This window comes from Mustela erminea, chromosome 9 (genome assembly GCF_009829155.1).
Source record: "Mustela erminea isolate mMusErm1 chromosome 9, mMusErm1.Pri, whole genome shotgun sequence".
In the NCBI taxonomy this organism is placed as follows: domain Eukaryota; kingdom Metazoa; phylum Chordata; class Mammalia; order Carnivora; family Mustelidae; genus Mustela; species Mustela erminea.
The window spans coordinates 5,997,312-6,015,879 of record NC_045622.1 but is presented as its reverse complement, the minus strand read 5'-3'; the positions used below and the strand labels follow the sequence as shown (position 1 = coordinate 6,015,879).

The 18,568-nt window shown below is 37.8% G+C and overlaps 1 protein-coding gene across 1 annotated transcript in view; it reads right to left on the bottom strand.

Annotated features, from left to right (window-relative positions):
• DDX10 (DEAD-box helicase 10) overlaps positions 1-18,568 on the bottom strand; it is a 273,486-nt gene that overhangs the window by 117,611 nt on the left and 137,307 nt on the right. Inside the window, exon 14 of the mRNA XM_032356967.1 lies at positions 2,447-2,566. Coding sequence (XP_032212858.1) covers positions 2,447-2,566 — 120 coding nt within the window. The remainder of the gene's footprint in view (positions 1-2,446; positions 2,567-18,568) is intronic.

The window sequence follows — 18,568 nt, the reverse complement described above, 5'->3', positions numbered from 1 at the left end:
GCAGCATCTCAGTGCTCTTCATGGGCTATACTCTGCCGGCTCCGTCCCCAACATGAGCAGAGCAGGAGCCAGCTGGACCCAAGCAGGCTCGCTGGCTCCCCTGGCACCTCCAAGCCTTCTCTCCCCATACTGTGGCTTGACTTTCCTGGGTTTCCGCCTAGAATTAATCTAATCTCCTCGAGGATAGCTGACTACCTTTGTGCTTGTATCCTCGAGGCCCAGCACAGTATATGGCACATATCAAATGCTCAAAACTGATCAATAAATACTGTATCAGCCTGTACTACACCTAAAGACTAAAATATCTAGGCATAAAGGAAAATTAGCTTGGATTTCAGGCTGGCTCAAATCTACACAATTGACACATACAGTTCATGGTTAGGAACAAGGTAACACAGAAGTCGGGGCACTGATCTGGAGTCAGGGGACCTGGTTTAATGTTCCAGCTTTTTTGCTAGCCCTGCTGCATAATCCTGAATAAATACTTCATTTCTGGGCATCTGTGTCCTTTTCTGACCATTTTTTAAAAAGGTCTGTTTGACTCTCTCATTTCCAGGTCTAACACTGTAAAACATAAGACAATTTAGACTAAACCTATTCTCTTGTTTTCAACTATTAACTAGCTGCCAGAGGATTTCAATAGCTGCCATTGTTTTGAAAGGCCACTAAACTGCAAGCAAAGTGAAGTTGTAGGCACACACATTCTCTCTTCACCTTCTCTCACTCCTGTCACCATCCAGTCTTCAAGATGGGATTCCCACAGCATCTCAACTTTTGGCAATGAATGGGGGTCACACGTGTCACCGCATGAGTGGCCATGCCGGTGGCCACAGACACTGGAGACACAGTGGGAGGGGGCAGGTGTGACAGGAAGAAACCCATCCACTGCTCCAACTCTTCAGTCCTTTTTTATAACCACATGAAAAAAGTTCATGCCTCTGGGCTGAATGAAAAGTTCTTTCAAACTTTTAGAGCACAAATTTCAGTGTGGCCCACAGCCATACAGGGGTCCTATCAGCAGTAAGTCTTCAGGGAAACATTATACAGTTAAGAATTTATCTTGGAGCAAACTGGCATAATCTGTGCAGTTGAACTGACAAGCACAGTGCGGAGCCTCATTATACTAAGAGCACTAAACTTACTTTACAGTAAGCATCTGAAGTAATACAACTATATTCTGGCTGAGCCTGCTTCAGGTGCTGACCTCTTTTCAGTAATTTCATAAAGATCCAATACTTATCAATTCTGTAAGCTTCCTCTACAACTTCCAACAACTTTAAATTGCACTCTTTCTTCGTATGATTTATACATCACTTTACTCCATATTCTTAGTGCAAATCTGGCCTCCCTTCCCCAAAATAACATCCAAATGTCTGTTACCTCACAGTTAAGAGGAAACACACCCCACTGGATACAGACTGCTTAGGCTGCATTTGTATTAACGCTGAGGAAACGTCTTATGCAACATATTACAACCAGTATCTTAAAAACTGTTATTTTATTGGGCTATTAGAAAATAGTCCATTCATTCAATAAGCTCATGGGTTTATTGGATGTCAGGCCCCGTTCTCGGTGCTGGGGACAGGGTAGTAAGCAAAGTGGACAGATCCCTTCCCTCGAGTAGCTGCCCTCATTCCAATAGAATGGAAGAAAAGGACAATAATCACGTAAATAGAGAATGTAAAGTTCCCGTAAGTTCCAGGAAGAAAATAAATAAAAGACAAGGCAAGGAGAATGAGAGGACAGTGGGACAGTGGGTATTTGCTCTACCAGAATGCACAGGAGAACCTGTAGGTTGAAGAGACTGAAAACCAAGAAGAGCCACTCTGAAGACCCACTCTGACCACTGACCACCATTACTCCTTAGGTAAGCCACCGGACTTTCCAGACCTCTCTCCTCTTTAAAAACAGAGAGAACACTGTGCCATCTGCGAGTGGGTATGTTCCCTTCCCTACTCTGCAGGTATGTATTTATGCTAACACCAAGATCTCGGTGACATGAGAGCCAGGCACCTATGTGAAGCAGAAAACGCGGTCTCAAGCCATCCCAGTAAGAAACAACCCAATACAGCGTGGAAATTGAGGAACAGCAAAGCAGAGATTTTTTTAGAGTCCAGAAAAAACTGTGGCAAGTAGTTGTGTTACTATTCTTGCATTTGTTGCCACAGAACATGTTGACGGATACCCTGATGGGAAAGTCTACTCTGTAAGAATGGAATTTAGAAAGTTCAAAACCAACTTTGTGTTGTTAGCACCCTGAACTATGGCAGCTGACTGCTCATTAGACATTCCTGCCTACAGACGTACAGCCCAAGACAACATGGACAGGAAGTGCCTCGCATGCTTTAAAGAAACAGTTTCTTTTTCTCATTAATGAATCTAAGTCAGAAGAGAGTCACTCTTTTCTTGGATGGTACCTCAGAAATTAAGCATTTAAGAATCTTACCTCCCCTTCATCAGTAAATGTTATCTTCTTATTCACTTTAAAATTTCTCTTCATTACTTTTTTGGCTTCTGCAACCTTGGTCACTTTTTTCTTGACATTGGATTTCGAAGGTTCTTTTTTCTGTATGAAAATGTACAAAAAACAAAGATGATTAGTTAAATGGCTGCTTTAGATCAGCAATTTAACTCTTAAATACACTTTCCAAAATTAAATGTATTTACTCTTCACTGGCTAATAAGCAGCACCAAAAATACTATCCAGAAATCAAGTTATTAGATTTTTTAACTAGTAGTACCCCCAGTGCTAAAGGGGCTTAAATCTAAACAAGATAAACAGTATAAGTAACCTTTAAAATTTCTTCTATTACTATAACTATGCTATGCTGAGAATGTTGAGGCACTAGAAGCTATGTGATAAAGTGACAAATGGACATTCAAGATAAATAAAGCTACCTTGCAGCTATAACACAGAGCACATTTTAGAAATAGCTCTAATTCCAAGGGCAAACTTAAATTTTCAGAATAGGAAAATGTTTATCTGGAAACTTCAAAAGAGTCCTGTAAACAAATACTGAACTTTAACAAATGACAGGCAAGCTCAAGCATATGGAAGAAAGTATAATGATGTTGGCAACTTATTCTGAAATGCATTACACACTTAAAAGGGTGACGAATGGATAGATGGAGAATTACATGGTAAAAGGTTAACTGTAGAATATGAGTGGTGGATATTCTGGTGTCCAAAAGTACACTTCTTTCAACCTTTCTTATGTTAGAAATTTTTCATAATAAAATACAAATGCTTGGTCCCAGGAACAAGAGAAAAAGTCACAAAGCAAAAATACCAAATACTATCAGAACAGAAAAGTGGTCAGCCAGAAAACAAACCCTACAGAGTGGAACCTTGAAATGATCCAGGTCCACATCAAGAGCTCTACGGAAAACCATGAAACTACTGAAATCATGTCACAAAATGTGGGGGTTTTGCATCTTTATGGATTGTTATGGATTCTTTTTTTTTTTTTTTAAGATTTTATTTATTTGAGAGCAAGTCAACGAGCGAGCGAGAGAGAATGAGAGTATGAATGGGGTAAAGGGCAGAGGGAGAAGCAGACTGCCCACTAAGCAGGAAGCGCGACACAAGACTCAATCCCAGGACGCTGGCATCATGACCTGAGCTGAAGGCAGTCACTTAAACTGACTGAGCCACCCAGGCCCCCAGTTTATCATGGATTCTAAAAGGGAGTTGTGATCTCTCCCTATCAAAAAAAGAAAAAAGAAAAAAAAAATTTTTTTTTGGAGAGTTTGCTTGTCTGAGGGAAGCCATAGAAAGGAAGAACAGAAATTCCAACATGGGTGAGAAGACACGTTTATCTTATTTTATTGATAGGTTGTGGCTTTGCTCTAATACTCGGAAATTATTCTTCAGTCATTCAAATATGCACTAGAGTGTCATCTGTGTACAAGACACCGTAGAGCATACTGAGACCCCCAGCAAGGAAAGGGAAAGCCTCCCAGAACCTAACTGTATTGGTAAAAAAAAGACTTAAACCAGTGGAAAATATTAAGTATTAAATCATAAATGTATTATGCGCTTAGAAAAAAATACACAAGATGAATAAATTCTATGTAATATGGTACCTGCCCTAGCTAGTCTAGGCTGAGGAGAGGAAGTTAAGGAAAATCTCCTTTTGAGGGACAAATGTTTGAAATGAGTGGCAAACACCCCGATGCCACTACTACCTTTTAGGTGTCTAATTATGGTGGATTTCACATATGTTTTAAGAGAGGCTTTAGCTTAGTTTGATGTCACTCTTTTAAATAGTAACTTTAACAGGTAATACATGCTCATTTATTTTGTAAAGGATATTCATGTCCTATGAATTCATGTCTTATTCATGTTACAAAGTTCCCATTCATGTCTTCTTCCACCACATGTTTACCTCCCAAGAAAGAAACAGTGTTAATAGCTTTTTCTATATCCTTTCCAGAAACAGGCATTCAAATATATATGAAGAAACCAAGATACTAAAAGAGCTATCCCTGCCATCAGGGGCCTTGTATACAGAGCTTCATATAAATGTGCATCTAGTTACTCAGGATAAATTTCTAAAAGCTAAAGCACTCAGTCAAAAATTATGTGCATTTAAATATCAAAAGATATTTCCAAATAACCCTCCTGAGAAGTTATACAAAATTTAATATTCCCAACAGAATTTGAGAGTGATTCTCCACATCAAAAAATAGATAATATTTATGTCTGTCAGGTGAAAAAATAATGTCTCAGGGAGGTTTTAATTTGACTTGTATTGTTTTAAGCATAGCAAAACATCTTTTCAAAGGCATTTTTCTCCCTATGAACATGTATATTCTTTACCAGCATTTTTAATGAATTCCTGGCATTTTACTTATTAATTTGTGAAATCTTTTCATTTGTTAAAAATGTGTCAATATTTTCTCCCACTGTTTTGTTTATGTTTAGACTTTTGACATACATAAGAATATTTTGTTGTTTTGCTTTGCTTTGTTTTTTGTTAAACATGTATTTTTACTCTTTATGTAATTAATTTTTTAAAATAATGAAATTTTCTGGATTTTTTTTTTTTTTGGTACCATACTTATAATATTCTTCCCACAAAAAGACTTTTCAAAAGTGAATTTAACTCTTTAAAATGCAGATTTCATTTTTTCCTGAAAGTTTCAACACTGGCTCTGGGATAAGGGGGAAGTGCTCATTAGTACTTCAAATTTCTGCTCATTAAACAATGGAAAATATCAAGTATCTTATTATTAAGACAAAGTTTATATTTTGGCTACATAACTTTGTATTATTGGTACAAGAATGAAATCTGCAGCCAGCCAAGAGTTTAATGAAAGATTTCCTGACAAGATGTAAAACAATGGCAGAAAAATGCAGTTTTCATTTTCATCTGCACTTCTTGCACAAAATGTATGTTAGTCTTCAGAATAAAGTGCTAAAAGGAAAATATCAGAGAATACAAAAGTGATGAAGCATTAAGTTATTTTCAAGGTCTTGCAATAGCTGTAGGAGGCTGCCACAAATAACTTGGACAATAAAAGAACAAGAACTGTGGCTAAAAGCAATGGTTCGTAGCAGAAGGTCTGTGCTAACACGGGCTACAAGAAGATTCAAAATATAATCAATGGAAAAAAAAACCTACTTTAATATAAGCATTACTACTATACGTCCTAGAGGGTACAATAAGTATATCGCTGCAAAAATAAAAAAGGAAAACAGAACCATAAGGAGATGAAAGTCAGAATTAAAAGAAAAGACAGTCTAAAGAAATGAGAGGTTTATGTTTCCTTAAAGTAGTCCCCATATGTATCACAGAATAATTAATGGTTTACAAAAGAAACGGTATCTTAAGTGAAAGAGACTGGGGAGCCTGGGTGGCTCAGTCAGAAACCTGCCTCTTGGTTTTGGCTCAGGTCATGATCTCAGGGTCCTGAGATCTAGTCCCATGCTGGTCTCCTGTGCTCAGCAGGAGTCTGCTTGAAACCTCTCTTCTTCTGCCACTCTACCCTTAGGTGCAAGGATGAGCACACGTGAGTACACTCACCCCCTCTGAAATAAATATATGATAAATAAATAAATGTAAAGGAAACCAACTAAATAAAGAATTGTCAACCCTATTGAAGACCTTTCAGATTACCTGTTACAACCTATTTCATTGTAAGCATTTTCCCCCACTGAGGAGAGAGCCCGATGCAGGATTCTTCATTTCCACTGCCTAAATCACCATACCCTAGAACTCAAGATTTAAAAAACAAAACAAACATATGCTAGGTAAGCATAATTCCTTCACCATCCTAAAGTTCCCGAACTATGATAATTATAGTATTTTACAGTATTAATGAAGGATGCACTACTTGACATTTTATTTGAAAGCCAACTACAAAATCTTTTCTTAAGAAAAAAACTTCTTTCTGTGAAGTGTGTAAACCTGGCAATTCACAGACCTGTACCCCTGGGGCTACTAATACATTATATGTTAATAAAAAAATTAAAAATTATAAAAAAAAAAAAAAAGAAAGAAACCTCCTTGATGATTAGGGATGATGAGCACCTTTTCTTGTACCTATTGACCATTTATTTGTACCTCTTCTTTGGAAAAGAGTCTATTATGCTCACTTCAGCAGCACATATAGAAAAAAAAAAGAGTCTATTCAGGTCCTTTGTCCATTTTTTAATTGGATTATTTGGGGTTTTTTGCATTGGAGTTTCCTATATATAGCTCAGAAATCCCTTATTCAATATATGGTTTGTTAATATTTTCTCCCATTCCACGGGCTGCCTTTTTGTTTCCTTTGCTGTACAGAAGCTTTTCAATCTAAGATAGTCTATTTATTTCAGCTTTTGTTGCCTGTTCTGACAGGGTCTTATTCAAAAGATCACTGCCAAGACCAAAGTCAAGGAGCTTTTTCTCTGTGCTTTTTTCTAGGAATTTTAATCATCAGAGAAATAAATCAAGACCACAGTGAGACAGCACTTCACACTTATTAAGAGAGTTATCATCAAGAAAACCAAAGGTAACAAGTGTTGTGGAGGGTGTGGAGGACAGGGAACCCTTGTGCAATGTTGGTGGGAATGTGAACTGGCCCAGCAACAGTGGAGAACAGAATGGAAGTTCCTCAAAAAATTAAAAATTAAAAGTACCATATGATCCAACAATACCACTCACTCCAGTGTATATATCTAAAGAAACCAAAAGCAGTTTCTAAAGGAGATATCTGCATTTCCATATTCACTGCAGCATTACTCACAATAGCCAAGACATGAAAACAATCTTAAGTAACTCTCAAAGGATAAATTAAGAAAACGTGGTATATAAATACCATGGCATATTCTGAGCCGTGAGAAAGAATGGAAACCTGTCATTTGGTGACAATATGGATGAACCTGGAGGGCATTATGTTAAGTGGAATAAGTCAGACAGAGACGGACGCATACAGTATCACATGTGATATATTTAAAGAGAAAAGGAGGGGGCTAATTTCATAGAAACATAGAATGGTAGTTGCCAAGGGCTGGGAAGAGGGAGAAACTGTGAGATGTAAGTAACAGGGTACAAATTTTCCATTATAAGATGAATAAGCTGAGGATCTCATGTATAGCACAGTGACTGTAGTTAATAATACTGTACCATAAACTTGAAATTTGCTGAGAGTACATTGCAAGCAACATCACAGACACAAAAAAGTTAACTGTGAGGTGATGGATGCATTATCTCAATCTTGGTGGTCATTTCACACTGTCCTTACAAACAAAATCACATCCTATACTTTACATACTGTCTTACTTATCAATTATTTCTCAACAAAGCTAGAGAGAAAAAAGAAAGAAAACTACCACCACCAGTAAGTAGAAAAGGTATGTTTGTGAAATCTTTGCACAAACTAGTATGTTAAAATTAAGAGCCACCTAAAGGGTGGAGAGATTCCATTTTGCAAGAAGGGAAAAGGTCTGGAGACTGGTTGTCCAACTAGAGCAAGGTGCTTAACTCTGCTGAACTCTATACTTCGAGGTTCAGGTGGTGATACATTCTACACTTTAAGTATTTTACTAAAATTAAAAATAAAGAGCCACCTAGAATATAACTGGACTTCTGTTTAAAGTGTTGTTCCAGAGGTATGTGGGTAGCTCAGTTGGTTGAGCATCCCTGATTTCCGCTCAGCTCGTGATCTCCGGGTTGTGGGATTCAGCCCTGCATCTGGCTCTGTGCTCAGTGCAGAGTCTGCTAGAGATTGTCTCCCTCTTCCTCTTCTTCTTCTCTTCCCCCTACTTGTGTGCTCGCTCGCTCTCGCTCTCTCTCAAATAAATAAATAAATAAAATCTTTTAAAAATACATAAATAAAAATAGATAAAATGTTGTTATAGCAACAGTTTCTCTTTTCAGAGATCCTGCACGAAATGTAACGGTAAGACAAAGTGGTAGTCCTATAATTACACGGTGGCTGAAGCAGGGGGACTGGGGTGGGCCGTGCAAGGGGCAAGAAGAACACAAGAGACCTTCAAATGCAGATCACCTAAGAGAATATGAAATGCAAGTGCTTATAAATTATAAATTATGGAAATAATCTTATAAAGCGGTCTAATCAACCTCATAGGATTTTTCTTTTTCCAAAAAGGCCACATTTACCAATATCACTGTTTAAAGTTTAATAGAAGGCAAGCTACAATAAACCTTGGTAATATGCATAAATTTGGTCATAATGATAAAAATAGAAAATGAAAGAGTTGGAGAGAATGACTGAGAGCTAGTGCCCTTCTACCCAAGCCCCAATACACACCACCTCTGCAGTGGAATGTGTTAAAGAGGCCTGTTAATGGACTTTGTATGTACTCTTGCCCCCATTACAGTAAGACATAGTCATCATTCGTGTTCCTGTTTTCTTTTGCCTAATAGACTATAATCTCCACGAGGGTTAAGACCATTTGTATTAAAATTCGTGTCCCCAAGGCATCACAGAGAGGTTGGCACACAGGAAACATTCAGTATGTTATTTCTTGAAAGAAGAATTAGTGAATAAATTCTCAGTGGAATAAAGCATTACTTCATTTACTGCTCATAACAACTACAAGTCCAATCTGGTCCCTGATAATTTTTTAATTAGAAAACCAAAGCTTAGATAAATTCAGCAATTTGTTCAAGAGTGCACAATTTAAATCAAAGGGCACTTGACTTTGTTGTTCACACTCTACAATGCTTAGTTGATTTTTGTTCAAACTGTCTTAGGTTACAGCATCATAATTTGACTCACTATGTGTCTTTTACATTTCTATCAACTTTAAAAGAATGTTTGAAAATTGCTATTCTAAGAAACTTATACTTTTTCCAACTTTCCAGTTCATAGCCCACTAAGAAACATTTCTTTCAGATTCTAATTTCTGATAAAGTATTTGTACTGGTTTTTAAAGTAACTGTTTTCACATCCAAATATAAATGTTAGATACTGAACATGTGATTTAAATTACAAGGCCCTAACCCTAATGCCTTTCTGATAAGAATCACAGCTGTAAATAATATTTATCTGTGTATGATACTTGTCTCATACAAGTATTGTATGAGATTGACACTTCATTAATTATATCTAAAAGACAGCCTAAAGACCCATTCTAGAAATCCTTCCCCATTTTTTATATTTTATAAATAATGTATGTTTATTTCAAACACAAAATCCTATAGATGAAAGCTCATATATCCTTTCAAAGTTCTTCACATTTCAAAGCTAGATTAGTCCTTCTGATTACATTAAGACACAAACCATAAGTAAATGTTAATCTCTCTCTATTCTGTATGGTCAATAAGACCAGGGACTACTATCTTCTTTATAGTCTGTGAACTGCATTTCTAATGTATAAAGTGATGAAAATGGTTAATGAATATTATAATATATTAAGAAATATGACAACATACTTATTACAAAATATTCTGATTCTTTTAAAAATCACCTTAACAAGTCAACATAAACAGGAAAGCAGACAACTGAAAATTGCTCTTTTTTTCCCCACCAGACCAAAAACTACATAGATATATAGTGATCTCAGCTTTGTGTGGACTTCCCTCCTTCTGCTTATGGGATCACAAGGCACAAGCATTCCATACAGCTTTTGATTAATAGATTCCTCCCCTTCTGGATACCTACTTTCCTGAATCCACAGGCTTAATCTGGGATACTTTCCAGAAGATGCTCTTACCCTAATAAACTCTTCTGAGAGTGTGTGCCTGCCACCTTAACTACTGAATGCTTTCAGAAAAATAAGTTTCTGATATATCTCCAATACAGTTTCTAGTTTCCTCAATTCCTTCTCTTACTCTTCACATACAAGTTCTTCTACCAAAACCTCAAACAGTGGTGTTGTTTTTTTTTCCTTCAATATATTTGCCTTCCTCAACAATGTCAGAATTAACAAAATTTTCCTTTATTTTAAAAAGCCTCTTCATAGCACTTCAGTCTAACAATTCTTTAAATCTGTCATTGCCTCCAATTAGTGTAGATAAGATTTTTGCTTATTTCCTTACCTCAAACCTCATCCCTGACCTTCATGGCCAGCCAAAGCCATCACTGTCTTTGTCTTATTTACTATCTTAAATGCTTTCATCTACCTTTTTGAACATATTTATCCTGCTGGAACACATAAAGATTAGTTTCTTATTTCTCTTTCACTACCTGAGGAAATCTTCTTTAGTTCACTGAAATTGTCCAAGCTGTTTACTATTTTGTTTTGCTAGCCAGGAAATATGAATTATTTGCTCCACACCATATCCCACTCCCCAAAAACCCCAAATAAATTAAAAAAAGGGGGGGGAAGCCACCACAGATGTGAAATCTCAGATGCTTCCTGTTCTTTAACAAAATTATGGAACCAGTCATATTTTGCCCTAGGAATCCAATTTTTAACCTGCCACTTTTAATAAATATTTCTGTATTAGGAAGCAGGCAGCTGGAGGCAATTTAGAGAAACAGGGCCTGAGACACACTTTTCCCCTCTTCTAGACTTCAAAAATGACAGTATGGATTTCATTTCTAACTTGTGTCCAAATTGGCTATATGAATTTCTGTTGTATCCTACAACTTTTGAAATTCTTCTATAACTTAGAAATATTATAAGCTGTATACAAAAAAACCCAGTAGTATTCAAAACAAAAGCTAACTTGTATACAAGGCCATCCAGTTAACAGAATTAAGGAGGCAGAAATGGTGGTAATGAAGGAAGTAAAAAGACTGGTCAGCATCTATGCACTACTTTAAGGCAGGATGACCATAACACTTCTACTTGGGGGAGCACCTGAATGGTTTTCACCTCTACCATCTTCCTCACAAGTGATAGCAGAGACTCAGCAAGAATTTGGAATTTGTTTGAACAAAATAAAATAGCATCAAAGTAACACTCGACAAAATTTAGTTACAGGTTTAATTGAGAATTCTATAGTTGGCTCCAGTACCTACAATATTAACAAATTACTTGGCAATCTGGTTAGTGTAATCTAAAGCAGACTTTCTGAAAATTCATTCACCGTGAAAGTCTAACAAACACAGGCCATATAATACTACTTATTCAGCAAACCACCAATTTTAAAAATTACACACAAACTCATGCATCTATACGCTAAATAACAGAAAGAGAATCTCTCTTAGGATTTAAACCCTTATCAAAGAACTAAAATAACAGAACAGGTGTATACACACAGAAGAGGATTTCAAGCTCACAGGGCCAATGACGGTGAAGTTAGGGCAAGAACTCTGTGTCCCCCAGGATACTACCCTGTGCTCTTACCGTGACACTGCACACAGCAAGAATACCTTAGAAGCACCTCCTCTGACAATCACAATTTTCCTAAAAAATTCTCACGAGACTCCATAAAACTGAATCAAGAACTGATGAATAGCAAATGTTTGCTTTAAAATGAAAAGAATCCTTCAAGGAATGCATTTTAAAAGTGTTCTTTCTGGGGGACCTGGGTGGCTCAGTGGATTAAAGCCTCTGCCTTCAGCTCGGGTCATGATCCCGGGGTCCTGGGATCAGGCCCCACATTGGGCTCTCTGCTCAGCAGGGATCCTGCTTTCCTTCTTCTCTCTCTGCCCACCTTTCTGCCTACTTGTGATCTCTCTGTCAAATAAATAAATTAAATATTAAAAAAAAAAAAAATAAAAGTGTTCTTTCTGCTTTCATGGAAGGACCATAGATAGGACTACTAAACCTGACCTCTAATATTCTTAAACCTCAAAAGCATAGCATATATACCAAAAGTATTCTGTTCCCCAAAGCTCTATGCTATCCTTTTATTTCCTGGCAAACTGCATGCTAAGCGTGCAGTGATTAATACAATTTCCATCTGCCCTCCTTGGCACTTAAACATTAAAAACAAACTTTAACAGCCATTAGAAATTGTTGACAGATGACCGCTCGTTAATTTTTCTCCCATCTTAGAATTAGTCCTTGCCATTTTGTTAGGAAATTTATAGCACTAAAATGTAATATTCTGAATTACAACTTAACAAAAACTACTATAAGTCACAATTCCCAAATTAAAATGAAATCTTTGCTAGTATCTAAACTTGGTATGCTACCTAGCTAATCATTTTTTATAACCACTCTCCTCCCTACTGTCCCATCCAGAGACTAGAAAATGCAGGAGTTATCCATATGTTTGAAATTCTTCCCAAATAGCAAAATTAGGTTGATTAAGATATGATACTGGCTATCTTTGAGAAACTTTTCTCATTCTCTACCCTCAGCCTTTTGGTAACGTCTCTTACGACATTTTTATTGTCGTATTCCAATTGTTAAGAGATTCTTCCACTTCTATTTTACCATCTTAGGCACTCAACTCCCTGAGGATATGGACTTCATCTTACCTTTTAATTTCTAGAGTAAGTGCCCATACTGAGCACATATACAAATCGGTAATTATTTGGGAAGCTGAGCTGAGCCTGAGCAAATCGAGGCAATTTTCATTGGGAGCAACACTGACCCAAGGACTCTTGAAATGCATTCTTCAGTTAGCTATTGTGACATCAGCTTGCTTAAACAGCGTAGAAATTAAACAACACATTTCACTTTCAATTTGATACTTATTTGTTGAGAAACAAATAACTGGGCAATAATAATAATAATGTGTTCTGTGACACAAGCAGAACAGTCTGAAAACAATGTCAGGAGTCACTCCGGGTGCCCACTCCCCCCTTCTCCCAGCATGACAGCCTGTGAGCACACTCAGCTTCTAAAAGGACCATGGCTTCTTCCCTCTGCAGGGTAGATCCAACTTCCCTCCGCCCCAGGTCTCCACATGCTAGACCAATGCATTTCTCAGATGATTGCAAGCACCCACAACTACACTCTCCAGTTCTCAAGCAGTTTGGGTGACTCCTCACTGATGAGGTTGACCTACTACTTCTTTGACAAGGGAGAATAACAGAAGATAGCAAACTTTCAGTGGAATAAACATCTATGCTTTCTATTGAGCAGACTGCTAAAACCCAGGCACCCTCTATGTGAAATAAGAAGAGGGGAAATTCCAGCCTTACTTCTTCTCCCCATAAAACATTACTTTCCCAACAAAGCCTATTCCTTAATCCATGCCACAATGGTATGAAATATGTCCTACACTCCAATCCATGACAATCCAGATGGTTTACCTGGCATATCAGAAGATCACTGAAATTTCCTTTGAGAAGTATATGGAACAGTAAATGGTGATGCCAAGTGCTAGACAGCATGCCAGAGGTTTATATATTATTTACTGGTCACAACCACTCTGTTGAGGTATTGCTTACATCTTAAAGGTGATAAACTGACAGTAAAGTAAGTTAAGCAATTACCCAGCTTGAAACAATGGACCTAAGCTCTCAACTTATGTCACTCTAAGAAAAAGACCATTAGTAATTACATACAGAGTTGAAATAAAGTTGGAGGAAAAATTAGAAAGGCAATAAGAAGTCTGTGACAAGATTCAGGGAAGACTATGGGACCAAAGAGACAGCATGTAAGCACAAAGCAGGAGGAAAGGACAGCGTGCAGAGGTTAAGACAGTCGGGGTAATGAAAGGAGACAATCTGAAAACAAAATCACAAGAAAGGAACAAAGGAGAGTTAGAGCACTGTGAAAGCAAATTCCTCTCACAATTAGTGATGTGTCGCAAAAAAAACTTTGCACCGTACTGCCAAACCAATTTTCCCCTAATAGACACCTAACCAAACCATTAACTCTAAATGGGAAAAACCAAATGATTAAACTGAAACAGAAAACTCCGAGAATTTCTTACCCAGCCACTGACAGGATGCATAATAATGGCCATCCATTTCCCTAGTATTTTCCCATTACACCTAAAGAATGTCTAAGACATTAGGATAGGAGTGGTAAGTCCAAAAGAAAAGCCTGTACTGGAACTTGAAATGAATCTTTGGGACTCCATGTGGTTCGAGTTAGTAAGCTTCCTCTGGCCAACACTATTTACAACATATTCTGCACTATTTCTTCCCCCAACAGTTCAGTTATTTAAACCATGTAATTATTTGAAGGATTTGGCAAAGTCATTAATAAATAAAAGGATTAAGTAACATGATGATCTTAATTAAAAAATTTACATCAAACTAATTGTGAATATGTTCGACTTCAATCATATCAAGTAAACAGGTTGAACTGATGGGAACTGTCTCTATTAAAATGCAATTAATCTTCCACCAGTGCATTGAGATTTCCAGAGTTACAATATCATGAAACTCATCAATAATTGGCCTCATTAATTCTGAATCCAAAATTCTGGATGTCAAAATTTCCTTTAAAAGGCCACAAACTAGTGGCATCTGGGTGGCTCAGTTGTTAGGCATCTGCCTTCTACTCAGGTCATGTTCCCAGAGTCCTGGGATCGAGCCCCACGTCAGACATCTGCTTGGCGGGAAGCCTGCTTCTCCCTCTCCCTCTTCCCTTGCTTGTGTTCCTTCTCTTGCTGTGTCTCTCTATCATATAAAATCCTTAAAAAAAAATAAAAATAAAAGGCCACAAACTAGGGACGCCTGGGTGGCCCAGTCGTTAAGCGTCTGCCTTCAGCTCAAGTCATGATCCCAGGGTCCTGGGATCGAGCCCCACACAGGGCTCCCTGCTCAGTGAGGCTGCTTCTCCCTCTCCCTCTGCCTGCTACTCCCCCTGCTGTGCTCTCTTTGTCAAATAAAAAAATAAAACCTGGGACGCCTGGGTGGCTCAGCTGGTTAAGCGGCTGCCTTCGGCTCAGGTCATGATCCCAGCGTCCTGGGATCGAGTCCCGCATCGGGCTCCTTGTTCAGCCGGGAGCCTGCTTCTCCCTCTGCCTACCACTCTGCCTGCTTGTGCTCACTCTCGCTCCTCTCTCTCTCTCTGACAAATAAATAAATAAAATCTTAAAAAAAATTTTTTTAATAAAAATTAAAAAAAAAAACCTTGAAAAAATAAAAATAAAAGGCTACAAACTTCACAGAATGATCTGATCAAAACAGTACTATTATCAGCTATTTATTTGAGCATCTACAGGAAGCCTCATTTGACTAAAGGCAAGGTATCTGGTTAATTTTCAACCTGGTTTGGAATGAGCTACCCATTTTAATGAGTAAACTCTCTCTCACTGCTGTTAGAAAAGAGCTGTACATTGATAATCACGTTAAAACAGCTCTACCTTACTCAGAGACACCTGTATGTACATTAGGAGGTGGGAAGACAGAGAGAAGGAGGAAATATGGACTCGCGAATCTTACCAGTCGTTTCCAGAGAGCTGCTTTCCCTGACCTCGTGCTGGCATCACCTCTCCAGTTTCCTTTAAGGATGGGTATCAAAATTTCCATATAAAATTCATTTTGTGTCTTGTAGGACAGATGTTGAAATGCAGGAAAAAGCTATGCTTCTCTGGAGTAGAAAAATGTTTGCTCCTTATGGAAAACGTGTTCTTTTCGTTTTGGCAGTTAAGACCTCAGAGCCAAACTCTTGATTCATATTTAAGAAACATGTAAAACCCCACATGACCAAATTTCCAGCAGTCATTTCTATTCTATCTATATTTTACATGCCTGATGTTTTCTATTTTGTTAAATCTAGAAGTATTTTTTAAGCTACTTCTAATTCCTTGTGGGATTAGGAGGATAAAATAAAGGCGGCTCAATCATTTAATTCAACAAATACTGGGTACCTGCTATACTCCACATCCTACCCTAGGCCCTTAGGATATACAGAGGTTGCATTCCAGAGAGAAAAATACACACACACACACACACACACACACACACACACACACAACATGTCAAGGAGCTTTAAACACTAGGAACAAAGGCAGAGTGAGGGGCTAAGAAGTAAATGGGTAGAACAGAGAAATTTTAGTTAAAGAGGGCCTCTCTGAAGAGACACTAAAGCAGAGATCTAAATGATGTGAAAAAAGTCATCGATGATCTAGGTAAGAATTCCAGGTAGAGGAGGGGCACCTGGGTAGAGCAGTCAGTTAAGTTTCTGCCACTTGGTTTAGGCTCAGGCCCTGATCTTAGGGATGTGAGATCAAACCCCCTGTTGGGCTCCATGCTCAGCTCAGAGTCTGCCTAAGACTCTCTCTCCCTCTTCCCCTCCACTTCACTTTCTCCCTGTCTCTGTCTCTCTCCCTCAAGTAAATAAAAAAGATAAAATAGCTTTAAAAAAAAAACAAAGAAAGAAAGAAAGGAAATCCAGGTAGAGTAAAGAGTAAGCACCAAAAGCCTCCAAGTATAAATGAGTTTGTTTTCAAGAAACAAAAAAATTCAGGGTGACCAGACAAGAGAGAGCAAGGTAGAGACTGGTAGAAGTAGTCAGAGACACAGGAAGATTCTGGATTACATAAGGCCTTGTAGAACACACTAAGAGGTTTGATTTTACCCTGAATATGAGGAGGAATACAAGTTTTGAACAAGAAACATGTCATAATTTGGGGGTTTTTTTCCTTGCTATAAGGATACTAGATATTATATATACTCAAGTATTTTCAACATTAATAAAGAAGAAAATACATGTAGTTTTGGCTGTTTGTTTCTAAAAACATATCATTAATTTTATACCAATTTAAGAATCACTTGGGAACTCTGTTCATAAACAGAGCAAGTACTTGTTCATGCCATTTTTAATTGTTTTTGAAAGATTTTATTTATTTATTTGACAGAGATCACAAGCAGGCAGAGAGGCAGGCAGAGAGAGGGGGAAGCAGGCTTCCCGCTGAACAGAGAGCCCGATGTGGGGCTCAATCCTAGGACCCTGGGATCATGACCTGAGCCGAAGGCAGAGGCTTTAACCTGCTGAGCCACCCAGGCGTCCCTCATGCCATTTTTTAATGATGGTCTTTTTATTACAATTTCAGAAATCTTCATTTTACATCTTTTCACACATGCCTCAATTAATTTGGTCTACAGTCACCGAAGAACATATACAAGTAGATAAAGGGTGGTAATATCTAAAAATAACAAAAATGCAACACACTGTTGTCTTATAAATCAATGCAAGTAACAAGCTGACATGTCTACCTCATCAAAAATCTATATAGTACTCACATTCTCTTCCAAGTGCTATGAACAGGAAGATTTAGTAAATTTACTTTTGAAAGACAAAAATCTATTACCAACAAAGATAGCTAATTAATATTGGCTACTTATGGTATCAAACATAGCAAGATTTGATGGTCTCTGTGGCAAAAATTAAGCCTATTTCAAAGGCAGAGTATCAGTGTATTAATGATTTGTTTAACAAACCTGGAAAGGTAGCTGGATTTTTTTAATGTCTTATTTATTGATTTTGTTGCCTATTCCACAAATAATATCTAGTGTGTTAGAAAAAAACCTCTTGCAACAGGGAAATTAATGAGCAGTTTGGTTGCAGACCTTAAATGCAAAATGACAGACAATTTTCCTAGGAGAAAAACAGGAGCACAGGGGCGCCTGGGTGGCTCAATGGGTTAAGCCTCTGCCTTCAGCTCAGGTCATGATCTCAGGGTCCTGGGACAGAGCACCACATTGGGCTCTATGCTCAACAGGGAGCCTGCTTCCCCCTCTCTCTCTGCCTGCCTCTCTGCCTACTTGTGATCTCTCTTCCTCTCTGTCAAATAAATAAATAAAATCTTTAAAAAACAAAACAAAAACAGGAGCATAGTAACATGCTTATGTATTAACTAGGACTGGTATGAAAAATTTTAGGACAAGTGAATATTAACAAAAAACATGAAGATCTTCAACAAACATACAGTTCGAATGTATACAAAAAGAGTTTAGCAAACATGCAACAAAAATGGTCAGTTCGAGGGGCGCTTGGGTGGCTCAGTGGGTTAGGCCTCTGCCTTTGGCTTGGGTCATGATCTGAGGGTCCTGGGATCCAGCCCCGCATTGGGGCTGACAAGTCTGCTTGCTTTTTAACAAGTATCTGTAAATTAATATACAATAAGGCCGACATATTTTTTCCTTTGAGAAAAAATAGTACACAAATAGTTGCATTACAAAATAACATTTAAATTTCATTATGGGGTACATGTCAGATCATGGTAGAAGGTGGCAACTTTTTTTAGTTTGTCTCCTTTTTAAAATAAATCCTGAAGGAACCTGGGTGGCTTGGTCGGTTAAGCCTCCA